Source organism: Epinephelus moara, chromosome 4, assembly GCF_006386435.1.
Source record: "Epinephelus moara isolate mb chromosome 4, YSFRI_EMoa_1.0, whole genome shotgun sequence".
NCBI classification, from domain to species: Eukaryota; Metazoa; Chordata; class Actinopteri; order Perciformes; family Serranidae; genus Epinephelus; species Epinephelus moara.
In genome coordinates, this window is record NC_065509.1 from 26,433,059 (window position 1) to 26,452,933 (window position 19,875).

The 19,875-nt window shown below is 40.8% G+C and overlaps 1 protein-coding gene across 1 annotated transcript; it reads right to left on the minus strand.

The window, feature by feature from the left end:
* Positions 1 to 3,010: 3,010 nt before the first annotated feature.
* Positions 3,011 to 19,572, minus strand: kcnk4a (potassium channel, subfamily K, member 4a). Its single transcript, XM_050042212.1, has 8 exons — positions 19,450 to 19,572; positions 15,459 to 15,624; positions 13,600 to 13,898; positions 11,536 to 11,653; positions 10,793 to 10,953; positions 9,098 to 9,284; positions 8,216 to 8,352; positions 3,011 to 7,705 (listed from the first exon to the last, which is right to left on the minus strand). The coding sequence occupies exons 3-8, from the start codon at positions 13,786 to 13,788 to the stop codon at positions 6,608 to 6,610; spliced, it is 1,890 nt and encodes a 629-aa protein (XP_049898169.1). The 5' UTR covers positions 13,789 to 13,898; positions 15,459 to 15,624; positions 19,450 to 19,572; the 3' UTR covers positions 3,011 to 6,607.
* Positions 19,573 to 19,875: the final 303 nt, after the last annotated feature.

Here is a 19,875-nt window from a genome sequence, read left to right on the forward strand (position 1 = left end):
AACAGTCAAAAAATCAGTCTTCTTTGGTTGTAAATTGTCCTTGAAAGGTCTTAAAAAGAATTAAATGTAAGTGTTCAATACCTGTAGACACCCCATAATAAACTTTGCCAGGGGACGAATCTAGTCACAGCTGCCCCACACAGCTCAGGTGAACACACGGGCATTTCTAGGATTTAACCTGGACCTCTGTTGTGGGGGTCCACGGGTTTTATTTATGTATTCATTTATTTATTTATTTTAATAAACAAGCTTTATTTTGATGCTTTTTAAAATGCACTCTGGTACATTTAAGTACAAAAAAAATCCCACTATGAATCAATTTGTTTTCATTCTGAATTAGAAAATGGTCAGCGGGCCTCCCAGCACCCCACAGGCCTCAAGTTGAGTACCACTGATGTGCTATATCATCCAGTTATTATCACTATATCATTATTATTAATGTTTTAGTTGGTCGTGGTGGAGCCAGTGTAAACTACCGTACTTTATATATGTTTCTATATGGTAATTTAATCCTTAACAATATATCATTTTAAAACGTTTTCATATATAATTCATATGTAATATATAATTTCACTATAGGTTTTCTGTGTAAAATTTTAATCTGAAATGTAACTGAAGCTGTTAGATTAATGTAGCGGAGTTAAAAGTACAACATTTCACTGAAATGTAGCAGAGTAGAAATATGAAGTAGCTTAAATTGGAAATATTCAAGTACAGTTTTAATGTACTTGTGTTTTATTATCATATTTGAGTTAAAGTACTTATTTAATTTCCACCACTGCAGACCCCCTTGTAAAATGCATTATTGTTGACAACCTGATTGCTTTCCGTTTTCCTCAGAGACGCAATAAAGCAAATGTTTAAATGTATTTAAAAACAGCATTTAGTAAGGTATTATTAGACAGGCATGTAGTGGTACTTTATATCTATTTACTTGAGTAAATAGATGTGGAAACATTTGCAAATCTCACTCTAAATATTGCAAAAGTTAAAAAGTTCAGTTGCCTGTTTTTTTTCTGTTTTTGGAGATAAATGTGCCGCAAATGGGCCATAAATTTGAGCGGGTTACAAACAGGCAGTGTGAGACATAAATCTTAAATGTAATTTTAGAGTTTACAGCCTCATATTTAGTCTGAAACTGATGAAGTCTTGAGTCATCAGCGAGCCACAATTTAAATGTCCACCTTCTTTTTTATTGCATATAAAGAAGAGCTAAAGGAAACAGAGTAAAAACATCCTTCGTAGGTCACAAGTCAGACTTATACACAATATTGCTGAAGGGTCGTTCGTGGTCAGCAGCACAACAGCACGTTGCCATGTGAATCTCTCTCTCATTCCAGCCCTCTGTCAACAAATGACAAAATATGTGGGAGCCTGAGTTTAAGTGTGGATTTAGTCAGTTACTTATTTTGGCCCTGGTGGAGGGCAGAGTGCCACGATGGCCTCTTGTAGTAGTTCCTGGTTCTGAGTAAGCAGGAACTTAATGTTTATCCCACATTCACCGAGAGCCGAGTTCATTCAGGACTTACAGGGTTCAGGTTTCAGGTCACATCTCCTGCTCTGCAGTGCACGTAAACTGTGTCCCAAGTTTACACTGTTTACTAATTGTATTCTGTAGAAGCTGAGAGCAGCTGTGCTTCTAATCATTATTTCTAATGGTTATTTCGAGATCATCTTGTGATCTCGAATTAAACACGACAATTAACTCAAGATAATCTGTTATCACGAGAAAATGATAGCTCATGTCCTCCTATTGCTTATAATGTTTATCAGACATCAGGAGTGCTGTGCCGTCATGACAGTTTCAGCAACTGATTTAAGGTGAAAGTGTCAGATCAAGGTACCCCCACTAATGATGAACACATTCATGTCTAACAGTTCAGTTATGAATCGTTCCAACAGTCATGACAGTGAACTTGAGGGCTGAAATCAGGTGTGATCAACTGAACCTGATGCTCATTTTTGAGTTCTCCACAATTATCCTGTGATCACGGGAAAACTAAAGTTGTTTTCTTGTGATTTATGATCTTATCTCATTAAACAGCCTTTTGTTTTAAGAGAATCAACATAAATTAACCCATAAACATGAGAAAACAGGTTTTGATATCTTGAGATCAAGACAAAACAAAAGAAAATAAATAATTTGTGATCTCAAAATAACAGCATTAAATAAAAGCTGCAAACATGTCCGTTTTCGGCTTCAGTAGTATTCAGTGTGTAGTATATAGTTATCGTTTTTACCATAATGTTTTTGCGATTAATAAGGAAGAAATTGTGACGAACTTAACCTTCTTATACTATTTGGAATTAATACTCTGCCAACTTAAGGATAGAACCGCCAATCAGACATGACAAACAGAAACCAAAATATTTTAAGAGATTTTTTGTTTCCTTCTTTTGAAAGATCTTTCTGGATTTGTCCATCACATTTTTTTTTTTAGATTTTTCCCACCTTCTAATAGAGCCACTGTTTCCTTTTTTAATTCATTTTGGGGAAAACATAGTACATAAGCAGTACGCTCAAAACATCTGTTTTATCCACCTTATTCCTAGTCCCTATGATACCTTGCATGAATTATGGGTGCGACTTCCGGCGTTGAACAGAAACCGGCGATTTCCAATGATAACAGTTTGTTTACAGTATTCTATTCTTCTTTGCAAGAGCAATTGGGAAATAAAACGTGTAACACATCACCTGTTATAGCTCAAACAGGATTATGTGATCACACCTCTGCCATCTCTGACAGCCATCTCAAAGCTTTGTTGTTTTTTTTTCCTTTTCAACCTAGCACGCTAGCAATTAGCTTGCCTTGCTCAGTTAAAATACTGTTAACTTCAACATGTCCCGAGCTAGCTTATGGTAAATATCTGCTCCTTCTAAAGATGATGTATGATTTCTGATGACTTATTAAGAGATACTAACACATTCGGCAAACATTTAACATAATTAAGTATGAACTGTAGCTCCATGTAAAGTGAATAAACGTGATGTTTCCCAGCTAATCCGCCACTCGTCTACACATGGCATTCATTTTTTTATATGATATAAAGGAGGTATGGTAAACCAGAAACACATTCTCAGCTCTAATGACGTAACCTTAATGAATGTGAATGGGTGAGTTAAAAAAAATCACTCCCCATACAGTTGTCATGCATGAAGAAATTAGCTATAGAAACCAAACATTTTTTTGTACCAAGCTGTAAACATGTTTATTTCTGCTGTTAAGTTTTTTAACATGGGGGTCGAGGAGGATAGACTGGCATCTGGAGCCAGCCTCAAGTGGCCATTAGAGGAACTGCAGTTTCTTGAACTTCCATGTTGGCTTCATTTTTCAGCCTTGATCTCACAAACATGTTGAATACATAAGTTTTCTGGTCCATGTTTACTAGTTTACAGTCTTCTCTTTCGCTGCCTTTGTCGGCACATTGTTTCTTGGCATGCTACTGAAAGCCATCACAGTGATATTAAAAAAAACCCAACAACATCAAAGGCATCTGCACAGGCGAGCCTTGTTAGGTTAATGTCAGACAGCAGTGTGTGTTACGAGAAGTCTGGTAGTCATCACTTTAATGTGTCACTTTATGACATTATGAGGCATCTAACAGGGTTCAACTGAGGACAGATGCTACAGTACTGGAAAGGTGAAGACACAGGTTGACAAACCTGCACAGTTATTTATGTTGCAGAGGGGTCTTTAAAAATAATGCTAACAAACAGTTTCGCCCCAGAGGAAAAGTGGTCACAAGCAGAACCACAAGTGATTTAAGGACACTTGATCGTATAGCTGGTAAACACCACATTCCTAAAAGTAATGTCAGCATTGCTTAACAGCAGTCTGTACATTTATATCCAAGGTGAGCACAGAAAGATTTAACACACAGCAGTGGACAGTAACTTCAGACTTTTACCCTTTTTAACCCTTAAAAACATTCAGCAGCAGTGTATACTTCCGGCTTCATCCCTCAAATAGTTCAAATCTTGATGATGGTTTGCTTGTATGACAGCGTCACTCAGTGGTCTGAGGGTGAATGATGACCCTGCGGTGCTGCGATGATAAAGTACTGTTGTTGTGGTTTAAGTTTTCCACCCACTACAGGGTTTTTCCCCCCGGGGATTTTTTTAACCGAGGTGGTAAGCCACCCAGATCCTGGTACATTGTTCCTTGTGATCAATTTTGTTTGTAGAAGACGTCCTAAACAAGTCACACTTTTTAAAATAAGTGTCATTTGCTGTGTAAAAAACTGCTCTCATTCTCTGGTCTTTTTCCCTTTTGATGTTGTATTTCGTAAAAGTGTGATATATTTTCTAATTGGTTTCAAGCGAGGTGGCCCACCTACGCTATAACGCCCTGCACTGAATTTAAAGCTATTAGTCAGTCGCCAACAGTTCGCCTCACAAAGCCAACTTAAATCTTAGAGTTAATGCTGAAAACGCCTGTTGAGAATTGATTGAGCTCAGCGGCTGAAACACAGATCAACAAAGTAGATAATTATGTGTAATGATGTCTGGATAATGATGAGACTTAAAGCCTCTTAAAACCAGTGAAACTTGTGACCAACTGTTTACGCACCAGGTGTGGTTGATTTTTAAAAGGAAGGATAATTCCCTCATTTGAAAGGCCTTGTTATCCCTCTCTTTCAAGTGGAAACAGACAACTTATCAACCCTCCCTCTAGCGTTTCACAGTGGTATTGCTGTTGGCACTGTGAAGACAAGCGGATCAATTTCCATAGCTACTACCAACAACACAGGACACAGCAGGGCTGGCTGATAAAACAATGTCAATAGGTGATTGCGATAAAACTGCTGATGATAGCGATCATATACTTTGGAATTTTTCCATGATATGAAAAGTTCTGACAGTCTCTCTCTCCTCTGCCTCTACACTCAGTGTCGCTGCCTGTTTGTAGGAAGGAAGGGCTATGCTCCACTCTCACTACATGGAGAGCAGTAATTTGCTGCTTCCTTTAAAATGTCCAGTCTGCAAGATTTTGGGGGATTTAGTGGCATTTAGCTGTGAGGGCTGCAGATTGCAACCAGCTGAAACTTCTCTAGGTTAGAATTCCTTTAGTGTTTATTGTTCAGGAGGTTTTTACTGGTAGCTGAATTATCCGCAGAGGTCTCCTCCTCTCCAAAAAAAATGGACCAGGTGATTTAAACTGCTAAAAACACTGAACAAAGCAGTTTCACATTTAAAAAATCAGCGTTTTTCCAAGTGTCTGTCATGGAGGGGTTGCTAATTATGGTGCGAAAACGCAAAAACACGAATGCAACATTTCATATTCCATAAACAAAGACCCGCTCCCTATGTAACGTCTCCTTCTGAGGTAACAAAACAAAGTGATTATTATTTTTAGGTGACTTTTAAACACTAAAGAAAACAGTTATGAATATTGTATTCTAAGTCTGCCAATATATCCCCCTAAATCCCACACACTGGACCTTTAATCCACACCCAGTTAGTTTTACATTGCCACGGAGCTTGTTAAGCTTCAGTGCTGAAAGCGAACTCGCGTCATCCCCCAAAGTTGAAGAAATTGTTGACAAAACACTAACACCACATCAATAATATAGAAGTCAGCAGCGACAAAGCGTGGCTTAAGACAGTCTGCAAAATATGCCATATATCAGTTGGTGCCAGCCAAGATGAGAAACACAACAAACCAAGAGAGTTACAGATGTGACTAAGGTTCTATGAATTTTGGATGACTACCACCTGATAGTAACTGTCAAGAACTTACACTGATACTCTTTGGTAACTGGAGATAGTTACCGAGTCCAACAGTAAAATTGCTGCACCTGTTTCTCCTCCTCTATTAGTGCAGACTGGCTGGATGGGAGCATGGGTTGCTAACGTTAGCCTACGGAGCACTGCTAGTGGCCCGGTAATGAGGTGGTGTTCTTTGTTATTTGATGACTTGTTTGATCGACTGATAGCGTAAAACTTGAACAAATTGTGAGCGTCCTCACAACCGCAGAAGGATGCCTGTAGCCCATGCAAGAGAAAGCAACACTCGTTTCATGTCTGTTTACCAAAACACAAACATGGATGACTCTTAGTGACTTATCAGGGTGTTGAAGGGTTGTCCCTTTTCACTGAGTAAGTTTTAACCACTTTCCCTCGCAGCTCTGTTTCAAGGGGCAAGGTGGCACTCAAAAACAAGGGGCAGGGGTTAAACTATGAAATGGGATTAGGCCTTTGTCGTGTTTACTGTTTGAGAATCAGAAGCAAAAACCAGTGACAGCCCAGTGAATCATGCAGTTATTCAGACATACATTAGGTTCATGTCTCTTCGTCCTCTTGTTTGAGGGAAGCAGTGGTCAATCATGTACGTATTACAGCCCTCATGAAGGATTTCCTGTCCTGAACAAATGTCCATGTAGCTTTGTCAAGTCACAAAGTAACAAAGCAAAACTTGTGGGCTGACTTTGTGAGGCTAACCTTAAATACTAAAAATATCCTGGATGATTAGTGATATCCATCATGGTGAAATGTGCATGTGGTATGTTCTGTATGTTCTAAGTAGTTGGAGTGTGACGTCTGTTATAAACCTGCAGCTTTATGTCACATCTTGACTTTGGCACCGTGTTCTGAGTGTGGGTGCTGTCAGAGTGTTGGAGTCGAACCTGCCCGGTTTTCTTGGGGTCCATCTGAAACAGAGGATTCAGGAGGTGGTGTGGGGGGATTCGATGGTGGCTGCATATCACTGCTGAGCCTTCTCACCTGCAGGGGGCTCCACCTGTGTGGCAGCTGCCTCCTCATGCTCCTCCTCTTTGGCTTTCGCGGCCGTCTCTTCCTCTCCTCGTTTGCTCCTGCTTGGGCCCGGTCGCTCAGAGTGTCTGAGGACTCGTCGATGTACGCCAGGTTCTCTCCGAAGAAATCCAGCAGCTGGCAGCTGGGTGACGAGGCAGCGTGGAGGGGAGGGGAGGGAAGGACGATTGAGTGGCGAGGAAGAGGACAGGAAGGGGGAGGACGGTGGAAGCGGGCATGCAAACCAGGAGCAGGTGCGAAGCCATGGCTTTTGTCTACAGAGATACATTTCTGTGCTAGAATCAGTTTGTCTGTTTCTTGTGCTGTGTTCATGTCTGCGGCCCTCGCTCTTCCCTCCTCCATGCTGCCAACTGTATGGCAGGGCTGGTACTTGTGGAGCGCCATAAAGGACGAGGAGACTGAGGACATATCTGATCTGGAGTCAAAAGGAGACTCGGATCCAGAGGGGGATCCTCCATGCATGGCTGCACCTGCTGAGTTCAGCTCCAAGTTGGAGTGGGCCACAGGGAGGGAGAATGAGCGGCCCAGCAGGTGAGGAAACGACCTGGCGTCCGCCTGCAGACCCACAGCGGGGTCAACCCTCAATGCAGGCCCTGCTCTCGGGACTGTTCCAACTCCAGCAGCACTGACCAGTGGCATGACCTTCACCACCGCCGCCCTCTCAAGAGACGAATGGGTCTCCAGTTGGCTCATGGAGCTGGAGAGGCCGGCCCAGCGGTTCGGCAGGTGTCCATTCTCAGATCCTCCTCGAACCAAGTATCCCAGAGTGCCCTGGGCTCCACGACGGATGCGGCGACGCTCACTGCGTTTCCAGCGCCGGCGCTGCAGGAGGAAAGGGTCGTTGAACTCCAGAGGGTTTGGGATACGGAAGTCCATGGACATGTTCTGGATGTTCTGGGTCCAGTCTGTGGCGTGGGCCCTCAGCTCCTCCATCTAAGAGTGGGAGAGACACAAAATCAACTTATAAAGAAGATGAAGTGCAGCTCCTCCTCTCTACTGTATAGAATTTACACCGTATCAGTTGAATCTGACATTAAACAGACTTTATCCAGCCAGCTCCCCGGTACAAAGTCCATGAAATGTCTGACTATCTAAGGGTAAAAAAGAAGGGTCAAGTGTAACTAGAGAGACGTCAAGATTCAGGAACTTCTGTTGGTATGGGCCAAGGCAAAATCGTGAAAGAAATTCAGGGAACAGCAAGAGACTCTGTTGTTTATGACAAAATTAAGAACTGGGTACATGACTGCGGTGTAATCTGCGTCAGATCCTGCCTCCTGCACATCTACCCAGGTGCCACCCTTTGCCTAAACCGAACAGAGTATTCCCAGCAGGTGAGAGCTCTTCAGACACAGACAGTCTCCTGGTGTGTGCCACATTTATGAAAGAGAAACTCTGCACCTGATTCTCTGTTAGTTAGTAAGAGAAAATGGTTATATCTCTTACCTCAGCGCGGGTCCTCTTAGACAGCACCCTCAGCCAGTTGCCTATCATGGTGAGGATTGAGGCAAAGTAGGCGAGACCAAACACTATCCACAACCACACCAGAGGCTTGAAGAACCAGTTGCTGCCATCACGACCACCTGGACACAGAGAAAATTTACTTTTAATGTGATGTACTGTTCCACTGATCCACACTGAGATGCAGTATTCCGTGATTTTTCATGACATACTCTACTATGACATTTATTTGTGATTTTTCACATGAAGTAAATAATCAGTTGTTGAGACAATTTGCAAATTTTACTTTTTGTGCCTTTTGTAAAGGCAGCAGCTACTTTATTTTAGACTTCCACAGTGTTCCTTTCAAAGCTTTTCACATCACTGATTAATCCACTGATGGTTTCAGCTGTGACTGTGTATATGTTCAATGCTGCACCAAAAGTTCAAATGTGTTGAATGTTGACTTTAGACTGCTGCCACTGAAGATCACAGATCACATGTATCTATTCAATTACAAATACAGAACAACAAAAAACAAGTTGCTGGATGAAATATCAACCTACAGATTCAGCTGCCAGGTTTGTTACAAGAAGAGTTAAAAGTCACATCTCCTCAGTGCAGCCCATGGTGGGTCATAACAGTTTGCTAAAAACAGTGTTTATAATCCAAACTTTACTTGAAACCTCAAATCAAAGGGTACATGTCATGTAGCAGGGTCATCATTGAGTAATTTTCAGTTATCAGACTGTTTCCTTGAATGATTTTTAAACACCTGATCCACCAGAAGAAAGATACAAGACTGAAAAATAAACAGAAATTTGTTCTCAACCACCCTGTTGTCTACACTGATCAAATAAAACATGAGGTGTGTGTGTGTGTCAATACCTGGTACATAGTCTCCGAAGCCAACAGTGGTCAGAGTGATGACCACAAAGTAGAGCGACTCCAGAAAGGACCAGTCCTCCACTTTCTGAAACACGACTGTCGGCACAGCGAGGAAGATCAGACAACCAATCAGGATGGAGAGAACCGCTGAGATCACACGCACAGTGGTCGGCCTGACCTTACGCTTCTGAGAGACAGACAGATAACAGCAAACACAGAGGCATAATGAATGATAATAAATACTAATCACAATAATGATGGATTTAATGAAACATGTTTGCTCTTTTTCAGATATGATTTAGAGTCAATTAATGCTGAATTATTTCCTCTGTAACATACGTCCTTATCTCATATAAGTATGAGGGACAAGTGTTGGTATTTTTTTGTCTGTTATTAATAAATGAATGAATATACAAATGAAGTAGATAGATGACATACTATACTATGACTTTTTTCATGGTTTTTGACCACTTACTATACTATGACTTTTTATATGGTTTTTGACGACGTACTATACTATGATGTTTTTTCGTGATTTTGAACGACATACTATACTATGATGTTTTTTTATGATTTTGGACGACATACTATACTATGACTTTTTTCATGGTTTTTGACGACATACTATACTATGACTTTTTTCATGGTTTTTGACGACTTACTATACTATGACTTTTTTCATGGTTTTTGACGACGTACTATACTATGACTTTTTATATGGTTTTTGATGACGTACTATACTATGATGTTTTTTTATGATTTTGGACGACTTACTATACTATGACTTTTTTCATGGTTTTTGACGACGTACTATACTATGACTTTTTTCATGGTTTTTGACGACATACTATACTATGACTTTTTTTCATGGTTTTTGACAACATACTATACTATGACTTTTTTTTCATGGTTTTTGACATAAATAAATAATCACTTGTTGAGACAGTTTGCAATTTTACTTACTGTGCCTTTTGTAGAGGCAGCAGCTACTTTTAGCGTCTTTATGTCGCACTTCCACAGTGTTCCTTCCTTCAGAACAAGCTGAAATATTTTTTTTTATAACTACAGGAATGTACACTTAGATCAATGACTGTATATAAAGCTGGATGGAATAACAGCTCCCCCAAAACCACACTATATAGGTCATAAACCCTGCCCCTCTCCATGTTAACAGGTGGGCAAAACTAAGAACTCAAAGGACACGTCAAATTAATTTTCCCAAAGATAGTTTTCTTTCATTTCAGGTAGTTCTTATCACGCTGATGTTTGTTCAAGTGTTAATTTTTCTGATAAGTTTGGTGATAACTAGTTATCTAATGCAATAAAAAAAGGGTGTGGTGTCATGATTGACAGCTGTGTGTGTGGATTGATGTGCTTGTGAACAATGGCGCTGCGCAGACTGGCTGCAAATGAAGTCACCAATGGAAGATGACAGTGCCTGTATCCAGGATATTTTGGCTTATGGGAGGAATGTCGTTCACCATACATATACAGTCCATGGCTTAAACTAATAATAACTGTTTACATTCCGGTCGGAGGTTCTTGGTTTCATAACCAGAAAATCAATCTTGATATTTCCTGCTAAGACAGCAGTAAAAAAAAAAAAAAAAAAAAAAGAGGTCTGGGCCTTGTAGGTTTGAATCTTAGATTCAGACAGCTGAGGTTTGGTTTCTATGCAGGACAGACCATTCTCACCAGGAAGAGGGTCTCAATCTTGGCCACAGCTCTCCGCAGCACCGTGCCCATGTGGTCACCCACTCCAGCCAGCAGTATGCCAAACATGGGGATTCCAACCAGGGCGTAGCACACACAGAACAACTGGCCGTACCATGTCCGAGGAGACAGGTTCCCAAAACCTGTTAAAAAATAAAAGAATGGTGGGACCCTCAGCTATTTACAAATAGCATCAGTAACTTCCCTTTACAACAGACTGGAGACCGAATTCTGAGATGTCTTTCGGACTAATATGAGGTACACATGACACATTAATTTTAGATACCTAGTGTTAAAGAGGAGTGGAGGAACGTCAAATAAGAAAAGTCCAGCACATCTATTATGTTGACACTATAAATCTTTGTTTTAAAAAATGATGTCACTATGTATATTTTTTGTTTAGATCGACCAAACTTTTAAAAAATGAAATCTACCACTTAGTTCTTCAGCTCATGGAGACTAATCTTCAACTAAGGAGATATTTTTGAGTCAATCTCCGAAACCCAACAGTCAAATAACTTCAGTTTTGATTGCCAAGATGATGAAAGGATTATGTATTTTCAGAATTAAACTCAGATCATTTTAACATCACAGGAGCTCTCAGTGATAAGTTTGTTCTCCTGTTAATCATTTCCACATCGTATCAGGTATATATACTCACTTAAAAGAGCATTTCAGAGTTGTCGGATCTTCAAAGTGCAGCCTGAAGGTGAGTCTCCACCTACCTATGGTGGTGATGATGGTACCACAGAAGAAGATGGCGGAGGCCAGGTCCCAGCGCGTGGTAAAGTTGGCATTATGGTTGTTCACATCCAGGCCTGCCTCCACCGCAGACACCACTCCCTGCAGGGGCGGGATGTAATTTATTTAACTGTACTGTTTTCTTCCAACACAAGTCTGTACACAAATCTCAGGTATCAGAAAGGCTGGGATTTACAGAGACTTAAAGTTATGTATCGGTTGGATTGTTTTACATGGTTTATGCCAGTAGTGAAAAAAGTATTCAAAACCGTTATCTATGTACGTACAATTATTTTTGAGATACTCCAGTAATTATACAAATTTGTGTAGCATGACTTTTCCACTTTTCTTCTTTCCTCTACCAGTAATCATCTTGTGACCCTTTAAAGGGGGTCAGAAACCACCACACTAAACCGAACAACTGTATATGAAGAAATCAAAATTACATCTCTACCTGCTACAACAGTAAAATACTTCTTTTGCACTGTTGTTTCAGTTTTAAAGGAATACTACACCCGCAAAATCACCACTTGTGTATCAATTAATCAACGAGTTACCTTGATTTCATGACTCATAGCATGCCTCCATGGTTAACGGAGAATCCAAAAGAGGTGAACATTTCTCATGAATTCAAGTAAAGGGGGGACCACAAAACTATATCAAAACATCTGTTACAAACTCTAACACAACTCATGCAGTATAATCCAAGTGTCATTTATCCAGTCGTATGCTAAGTACTCCCCAAAGCATATTTATTTTCACTAAAGACGTTACAATATTAAATACTTCCGCCTACGGGCAGCATGTCATGAGCTTACCTGAGCATGTGCGTGTATATGAGCTCCACTCCAGTAGAGGTCAAACGCATGCACGTGCCCAGACACACTAGTCAGCCGTGTACGAGTCTATGTGTACTAATGTTTAATCATCATTAGGTTGCAGTGAAAATGCTTGTATTTTGGAAGTACTGAGCATACGACTGGATAAATGAGACCTGGATTATACTGCAGGAGCTGAGAGAGAGTTTGTAGACAAATGTTTTAATATAGTTCCCCATCTACCTCAATTAATGAGGAATCTTCTCCTTTTTTGGAGAAAGTTTTCTTCATGAATTCAACATCACCACTGGGTGGTTCCCAAGCTGGGGGTCAGGCCCCTTTAAAGAGTAACAGGATGATTAATGGGAGAGGAAAGATGAAGGAAGGTTGTGCTACATAAATAAATGTATTCATTTTTTGGACTTTTCTTCAATCTTTCCTTTTTAGTGAAATATTATTAAAATCTTATTTACAGACATCTTATGTTAAGGTCAAACACCACAAACTGATGCTTTAATCCTTGATAATATGCTGAATTTTGCCTTCAAGTTATCTTTTTTTTTTATGAAACCTTAATATGAAAAGTTACTGGTAACTGTCAAATAAATGTAGTGAAGTAAAATATACAGTGTGTGCAGTAAAGTGGAAGAATAAAGTAGAGAAAATGTAGTAGTACTTCAAAGGTCTAAGCATGATATTGTAACTCAGTGTAACCTCCGTTAGCTGCGAGTTCTGTCCACTGGCTGCTTAGAGCTCACGTTAACTATCCCTCCTCCTGCAGATATCAATGCAGATTTGTTGTTCAGTATGTAGCATTATCAGAGAATAAATAGGGTGCATCCCCTGAAGTGACAGTCCTGAAGGCGTCTAGAGGAACATCTCTGCTTGTCCCAAACACGTTTTCTATTGTTAGTTTCAAGCCCTGATTTTTAGCCTGCACAAAATTGATGTGACACGGAAAAACATCGGCCACTGACATCGGTGAGTGTCATCTTATTTGCTTATAGGCTGATGGCAGCCAACAAGGCAAATATTGACACCAATGTGTGGTCGATAAATCGGTGCATCCCTAGGTGCTTTATAAATAAACTGTCAAGTTAAAACTAAAAGAGCAAACAACAAGAGCAAGAGAAAATACTGAACTTGTGTGTTTCATGTTGTGGCTACCTTTAACTAGTCAATGTGGGAGGGATTACGTCATGAGACTGTGCTTAGTGTGTTCAGTGATACCTTCAAAAGCTTCTGGAACTCCAGCTCGGTGACGCAGGTGTTGTTATCGAGGAAGGTGTTCCTGGTAGTGATCAGTTTATCGTACGCCGAACTCTCCTCCGGGAGCTCCAGGGTGCTGAAAACAAGCGCTCCCATCACCAGGTACAGCACAACCCCCGCCAGCAGGGCCACAAGGGTGGTACACCGCATTTTCTCCCCGTCGACCCCCCCTGCCCCTCCAGGGTTAGGGGGTCAGAGCTCAGAGGCCAGGATCTCAGTCAGGATACACTGGGGCACAGCTGGCCATAAACAGGAAGTTCCTTTAAAGAGGTACTGTATGTGAGCACAAAGTGTTCTTGGAAGGCTGACAGACATTAACAACATTTATTTATACATCTGTGCGTCAAACCGAAGAGACGGTCACTGACAGGAAAGGTCCTGTGTTAAGAGCTGACAAGGTGTAAAATAAATAAACTTCAATCTTCATCTTAGAGTAGGTGGGTTAGCAGTCATGTGACGCCACTGACACTGGTGTTAAAGGAGCACTCCAGCAATTTAGTTTTGAACTTCTCCATTACAAACTATGAGCTCACGAGAGACAGATTTAAGCAGACGGTTTAAACTGAGGCAGCAGAGGCCGAGGTACCCAGCCTTTCATCCACTGGATGGTTCAGCCTCCAAATACACTGGATCCTACATTTCCCATTATGCTGCGTTCATATCAACATCCAAGTCCTTATTATGACTTGGTAACTTTTTTCTGAAAGCTCTGATATATCCGATTTGGAACTCCTCTGATTTATCTTTGCACTACTGTAAGATTGTCAGAATCACAATGGACGATTTAAAGAATCCAATGCTTCTCAAAGTCAAGAAAGGATCCCTAAATGGCTGCATTTCAAGGACACTACGTCATCGAATCCCACTGAAGGACTGTTCCGATGTCTAGGACCCTTTGTATTCTACCAAGGACCAAGTCCATTGTTCAGAGTATTTTCAAGGATGCCTGTCCTTACCATCTGCTCTCTTAGAGCAACCACAATCCTGTACACATGATGCATTGATCCCGTCTCCTGATTAGCAACAAGGAAAATAAGCTTTCAGTTATTTCACCTCAGCTTCTTCTTCCTTGCCAAAAACTGGTGCCTCCATCACCCACAATGCAACGCAAACACCAACAGTTCAGTCAGAGATTCAGTTCGGTAATGCTAGTAGCAGCTAATGTAGTCTCAAACAGAGAGGTCTCACTTCTTCCTAACTCCTCAGATTTTACATCTTCAAACTTGCAGTCTTCAGACCAAACTGACGCTGACTCAGAGAGACTTACGACTGTTAAAATCACACACATTCATGGATGTGATGACTGTCAGTGCAAAGTAGTTGAATCCTCACAAGACCACCATACAACCACCTTGACATCCCAAGTCACGTGAGTGAGTTTAAGACCTTCACTTCCTGGTAAATATCTACACTGTTTCAAACTCACCACCCCCCCAGTTTCTAACACGCCCAATCGGAGATAACCCTTATGACATCATCATGTTTAGTGTTATGGTTATAGTTATTTCAGACTTTTTCAGAGGTGCTGGTTTCAAAGGTTGAGTAGTCCTACTCATGACAGGTAAACTGATCTTAATGTGGAATACCCCTCTAAGTCACCAGGTACAAAAATCCAATGGCCGTATTCACAAAGCTTCCTAGCGCTAAGAGTTGCTCCTAGTGACGAAATTCTTAGACTTGTGAAATCTCTCACTCCTAAAATAAGTCCAATGTGGTCACACCCAAATGCAGCAACATTTAAATATTGAAGGGAGCTATTCTTCATGCTTTCTGTGATCTATTTTCAGGTGGTTTTTATGACAGATAGTGAAAAAAAGTACCTTAAGTCACTGACGTCAGGAGCTCATCCCATGTTAAAGCTCCACAAATCATGTGACAGAGAAATCTTTGTTTCTTCTTTCCTCTTTATCTCTGCTCTGCTTTTTCTCTGGTTCTTGTCTGTCTTCAGTGTTTGGGAGCAAAGGATTGTGGGTCCATCTCCGTCTCCTTCAAGCCAACATTCAGCAAACATTTAAACAGGACAAAATACAGAAACAAACAGGCAAACACACATATGAAAATGTAAATGCAGGTTGGAGTATAGAGGAACACAGCAGCTTTAGGTTGGCACATGTCCCTGTTCCTCTCTCTGTTTCAGCACAGCATGAGTGGCATTAAATAAGGGTTCACATTGTAGAGGCTTTGTCATAATAACCATGGAGGGACTGACACACACCAGGCTGCCCTGCCAGCGGTTTAACAAACAATTACACTCTGCCAAATCTCCAAACCTACATCTAAAACGCTAATCAAAAACATGTTTATCGCTTATCTACATTTGGCTTCTAATGTTTTCTTTGAACTGTGTTTACCTTTGAGACACACACTCAGACGACTGGGATTTAGGAGCTTCTTGCTCAGGGTCAGCTGGCCCCGGTTGTCTCCACATGGACCATGACAGTGTTCTGACATTTCCCAGAGTCTGGCTGACTGTTAGCATTCTGCGCTAATGGACTGTTGGCTTCAGTTTGTGTGGACAGTCTCGCTCTCTGCCCCTGGCTTCAACACTGACAGATATTATTAGTTATCACTGTCTAAACCTGCGCTGGCATATTTTGATATTTTGCTAAGATATTGAGTGAGGGGGGCTTAGCGAGAGCCGGACTGTGGGTGACTGGCGATGATCTAATCTTAAGTTAAACAGTGGGGGCAGGTGGGGGAATAAATCATGAGGTGGGATGTTTGAAAAGAAGCACGAGGCTGGGAGAACATGTATTCTCTCTATTCTTGGGTTTACATTTAAGGCAGGTGTATCAGGCAAATCTGACCAAACTGTAAGGAACGCTGCAAACCTTTCTCTCAACATGATTAGTCGCTGGTTTAAAAGTCACGTTAGGCTTGCGGAGACCTGATCCCTCTTTAACAACTCAAAAAAAACATACATAAAGTCCCCCTCCACTCGAAAATGTGCTTTGCTTGCTGCTTCTTCACCGGCATGTCTGAGCTTTACTTTGCAGAGTTTGACAGGAGAAAGCTGTTTTTCCATTCATCTGCTGAAGGAGGAAAGTTGTTCTGTGCTTTAAATCTGTGGTTAACGCGTGTACGCACAAGCTGTATTTGTGACATCACAACTAGTTTGGAGCCAATCATGGACCAGTATGCAACTTGTCGTGTGATGTGGAAACTTGAACCACACAGTCAAAGTCTATCTTGTGTCTAATGATTAAAGTTCCCCTCCAGACATGTTTTACAGTACATAAAAATACTCTGTTATCATTTATGTTTCATTTAACATGTTTTTTCTTTTTTTAAAAAGTAAAAAAAAAAAACCTCAAAGGGGTCCAGGGGCAGACTGACTCTTAAAATTCTGGATCTCTACTCTACCTTTTTGCAGGAGGTTCTGCAACTGCTGTCTCCAGCGCTGCTCGCAGGTGACGGCTGACAAAGCAGTGTGCATCAGAATGGCTACCGTTAGCATTAGAGGAAACATCGGCGATTCAGCCATGTTTGAGCCTCAGTCAGACTCAAATGAGGAGTTTGTTGGGCAACAAAATCGGCAACTAGCAGACGTAGTAGAATAGTGAGAACAGTTGCCATCTGTTATTTGTTTGTTAGCTTGTTATCTTGCAGGCTAACTGGCAGCAGCTGAAACAGCATTAATAGTTGTGATACATACAATAATGCACACTGCACACTCTACCATGTTTGTTGTTTAAATGTTCACTGTGCTAATGCTAACTCTGCTCTCTGTACTGACAAGTCTGCTCTGCGCTGGAGGTTTCAGGTTTCTTGCCTGTGTTGTGTCAAAATCTGTTCCCCTGTGAATACATGTTTACAGCCATTGGCTTTCTTATAAGCGACGTACCTTATCTATGTTGCCCAGTGTACGTTTGAATCTCAGATTTTAGGGGAGTGCACAGAGATCGCGTCCTTCAGTAGGGGAATGTGAAAACACCTCTTTAGTGAAAAAAACTATAGACAGATAGAAGACGAGGTCAGATATTTTAGAAGATATAATTATAAGAAAACACATATTTACATATTCATTCATATTTTGGTCTTTATAATGAGGGAAAAGTAGAAGAATTTTTAACCAGATATCAGAATTTGTTTGTGGGAACAACATAAAAACCAAACAGTGTTTAAAGTAGAGTATTGCATATGTAAAAACATGTCTGGGGATCTTTAGCATCGTTTTATCACCTTCTAAAAAATGACTTTATGTGATAAGAACTCCTTATGAACATGATTTTGAACTGTTGCAGGAAGTCTGCTTCTGAGAGGGACATGTGACTTCTGTTTGGGATCTTAGAGATCTGAGCTATAAAACATGGTTAAACATGATAAATGTTCCTCTGCTCTACATCACAAGTTTCACGATGTTCTGGGACTGACGATAACTGTGGTATTTCAAAATTAACTACTGCTATGCACGTAATAGTATTACGTTAATAAACCAGGGTCTCGTAAATCATGTCCATGTTTTGACTTTGTCGATTTGTCTCCCTCCCCAGAGGCAATTTGGTTGTCTTTTCACACACCATCAAATGTAATTGCTCTTCCTGTACGCTTTTGTACAATTACAGACTGTCTCTCCACGTCTCTACACTCCTGTTTTGAGTGTAATTAATTTCTACATTTCTATTTCTATATCTATATTTCTTAGTTTGATTGATTCTTAGATTGTTTTTGGCAAACAACAGGGATATAGTGTTTATATATAGCGAAGATGACATAAAATATTCCCTTATTTGGTTTAAGAATAATGTTTTAAGGGCATTTCTGTACTTTTCCAACTTTATTAAATGTGTAAGCTCAGTTTGAGACAAAAGAAAGGGTTATTGCATCAATGCTTTTCTGTAGATTTGGTTTATTTGACGTCAGAAGAGAAGAGAAAAGAAAGTTTTTCTGCCATTTCTATCATTACATTTACATACACAGCAACTAGGAAGTAAAGCCAAGTGAAGTAAAACTTACTACTGGGTTCTAGTGACTGTTTTGTTTCTACTGTAAACCAGTTCACAAACAGAGGCCTGTTTGTGAACGTGACTGTCTGCCTCAGTGGGAGAAACAAAGATTTTGTCCCACGCCTTTATATGCGTAGACAAACCTCTAGAGATAAGTATCACTGGCTGCAGATGAGGATATAGCATCTACTAAAGAATTTACGCTGCTGGGGAAATAATAAGCTTCCATAGATGATAAGATATGTGATAGATTATCCCACAGAGTATTTGCCGCTTCTTCAGTGAGCCGACACTCACGTCAGAGCCTGGTTTGCTGGTTTCAGGCTCTGGGAACAAATAATCTGGGTGATCTGGGAAATAATAATAGGGCCGTTTGGGCTACAGAAGTTGCATTGAAAAGATAAACTAGCCTACATTTCCCTCTGGGGCTATAAAACCGAAAAAGAATATACCAATTAAACGTTATCAAATGTGGCACCAGCGCTCCCAGAAGCATGGCTGCCTAAATTTTAAAATACAGATTTAAGCTAAGCTGCTTTCTAAATTTTGCACTCAAATTACTGTGTTGTCTGTAGTGTCAGGGTTGAGAGAATTCATATTGGCAGGAATGTCAGAGCAGGGGATTGATCATCTCTTTTTAAATCAGTGTGACAGTCTGCTACTATACTCGGTAACATACAATTAAAAAGAAAGAAAAAAGAATTTTGGAGAGGGCTACGCATGCAAACTGGATCTAAGACCAAGCATCAGTCATGATACAAAAAACAAAAAACATTTCTGCTTATATAGTGATGATGAAAAACAAAAACACTGATAATACAACTCTCAGAACGCCCCAGGAAGAAATAACTTTTGCATGCCCTACCTTCAGTTTGGAGAAATGTTGCTATCCCACTTCGTCTCATGCAGCATGTGTCGTTCTCTCACCATCAGGGACTCTGCAAGGAGCTCTGTGCGAGTGTGTGTGTGTTGTGAAAGTGCATGTGTGTTTTCTCCTTGGAAGGTGTTTCCCCATTCTCGTGACCCTACATCACTCGGACAGAGGAAACAGATCGTAGGAGGAGGAGGAGGAGGAGGAGAAGAAAGGGACAAGCCATGTGAAGTCCATTGCAGCGTTGCGAGTGTGATTAAGTGCCGTCACTGCAGAGGAAGAGCAGAGGGCCTCGGAGTTTCCTGAGCTGGACGTGGGGGGGCTTGGCTCTCTAAATCCTCGCCTTTCCAACCTCTGTCTTTTTGGGAAGTAAAACGAGACACTTGTTTCTTTAAAGTCAGAGTTATGGTCCACACCATT

Coding starts and splice junctions, on each gene's coding strand:
- kcnk4a (XM_050042212.1), bottom strand. CDS start 13,788: ATGCGGTGTACCACCCTTGTGGCCCTGCTGGCGGGGGTTGTGCTGTAC. Junction 11,654..13,599: donor AGTTCCAGAAGCTTTTGAAG/GTATCACTGAAC, acceptor CCGCCCCTGCAG/GGAGTGGTGTCTGCGGTGGA. Junction 9,285..10,792: donor AGATTGAGACCCTCTTCCTG/GTGAGAATGGTC, acceptor TCTGTCTCTCAG/AAGCGTAAGGTCAGGCCGAC.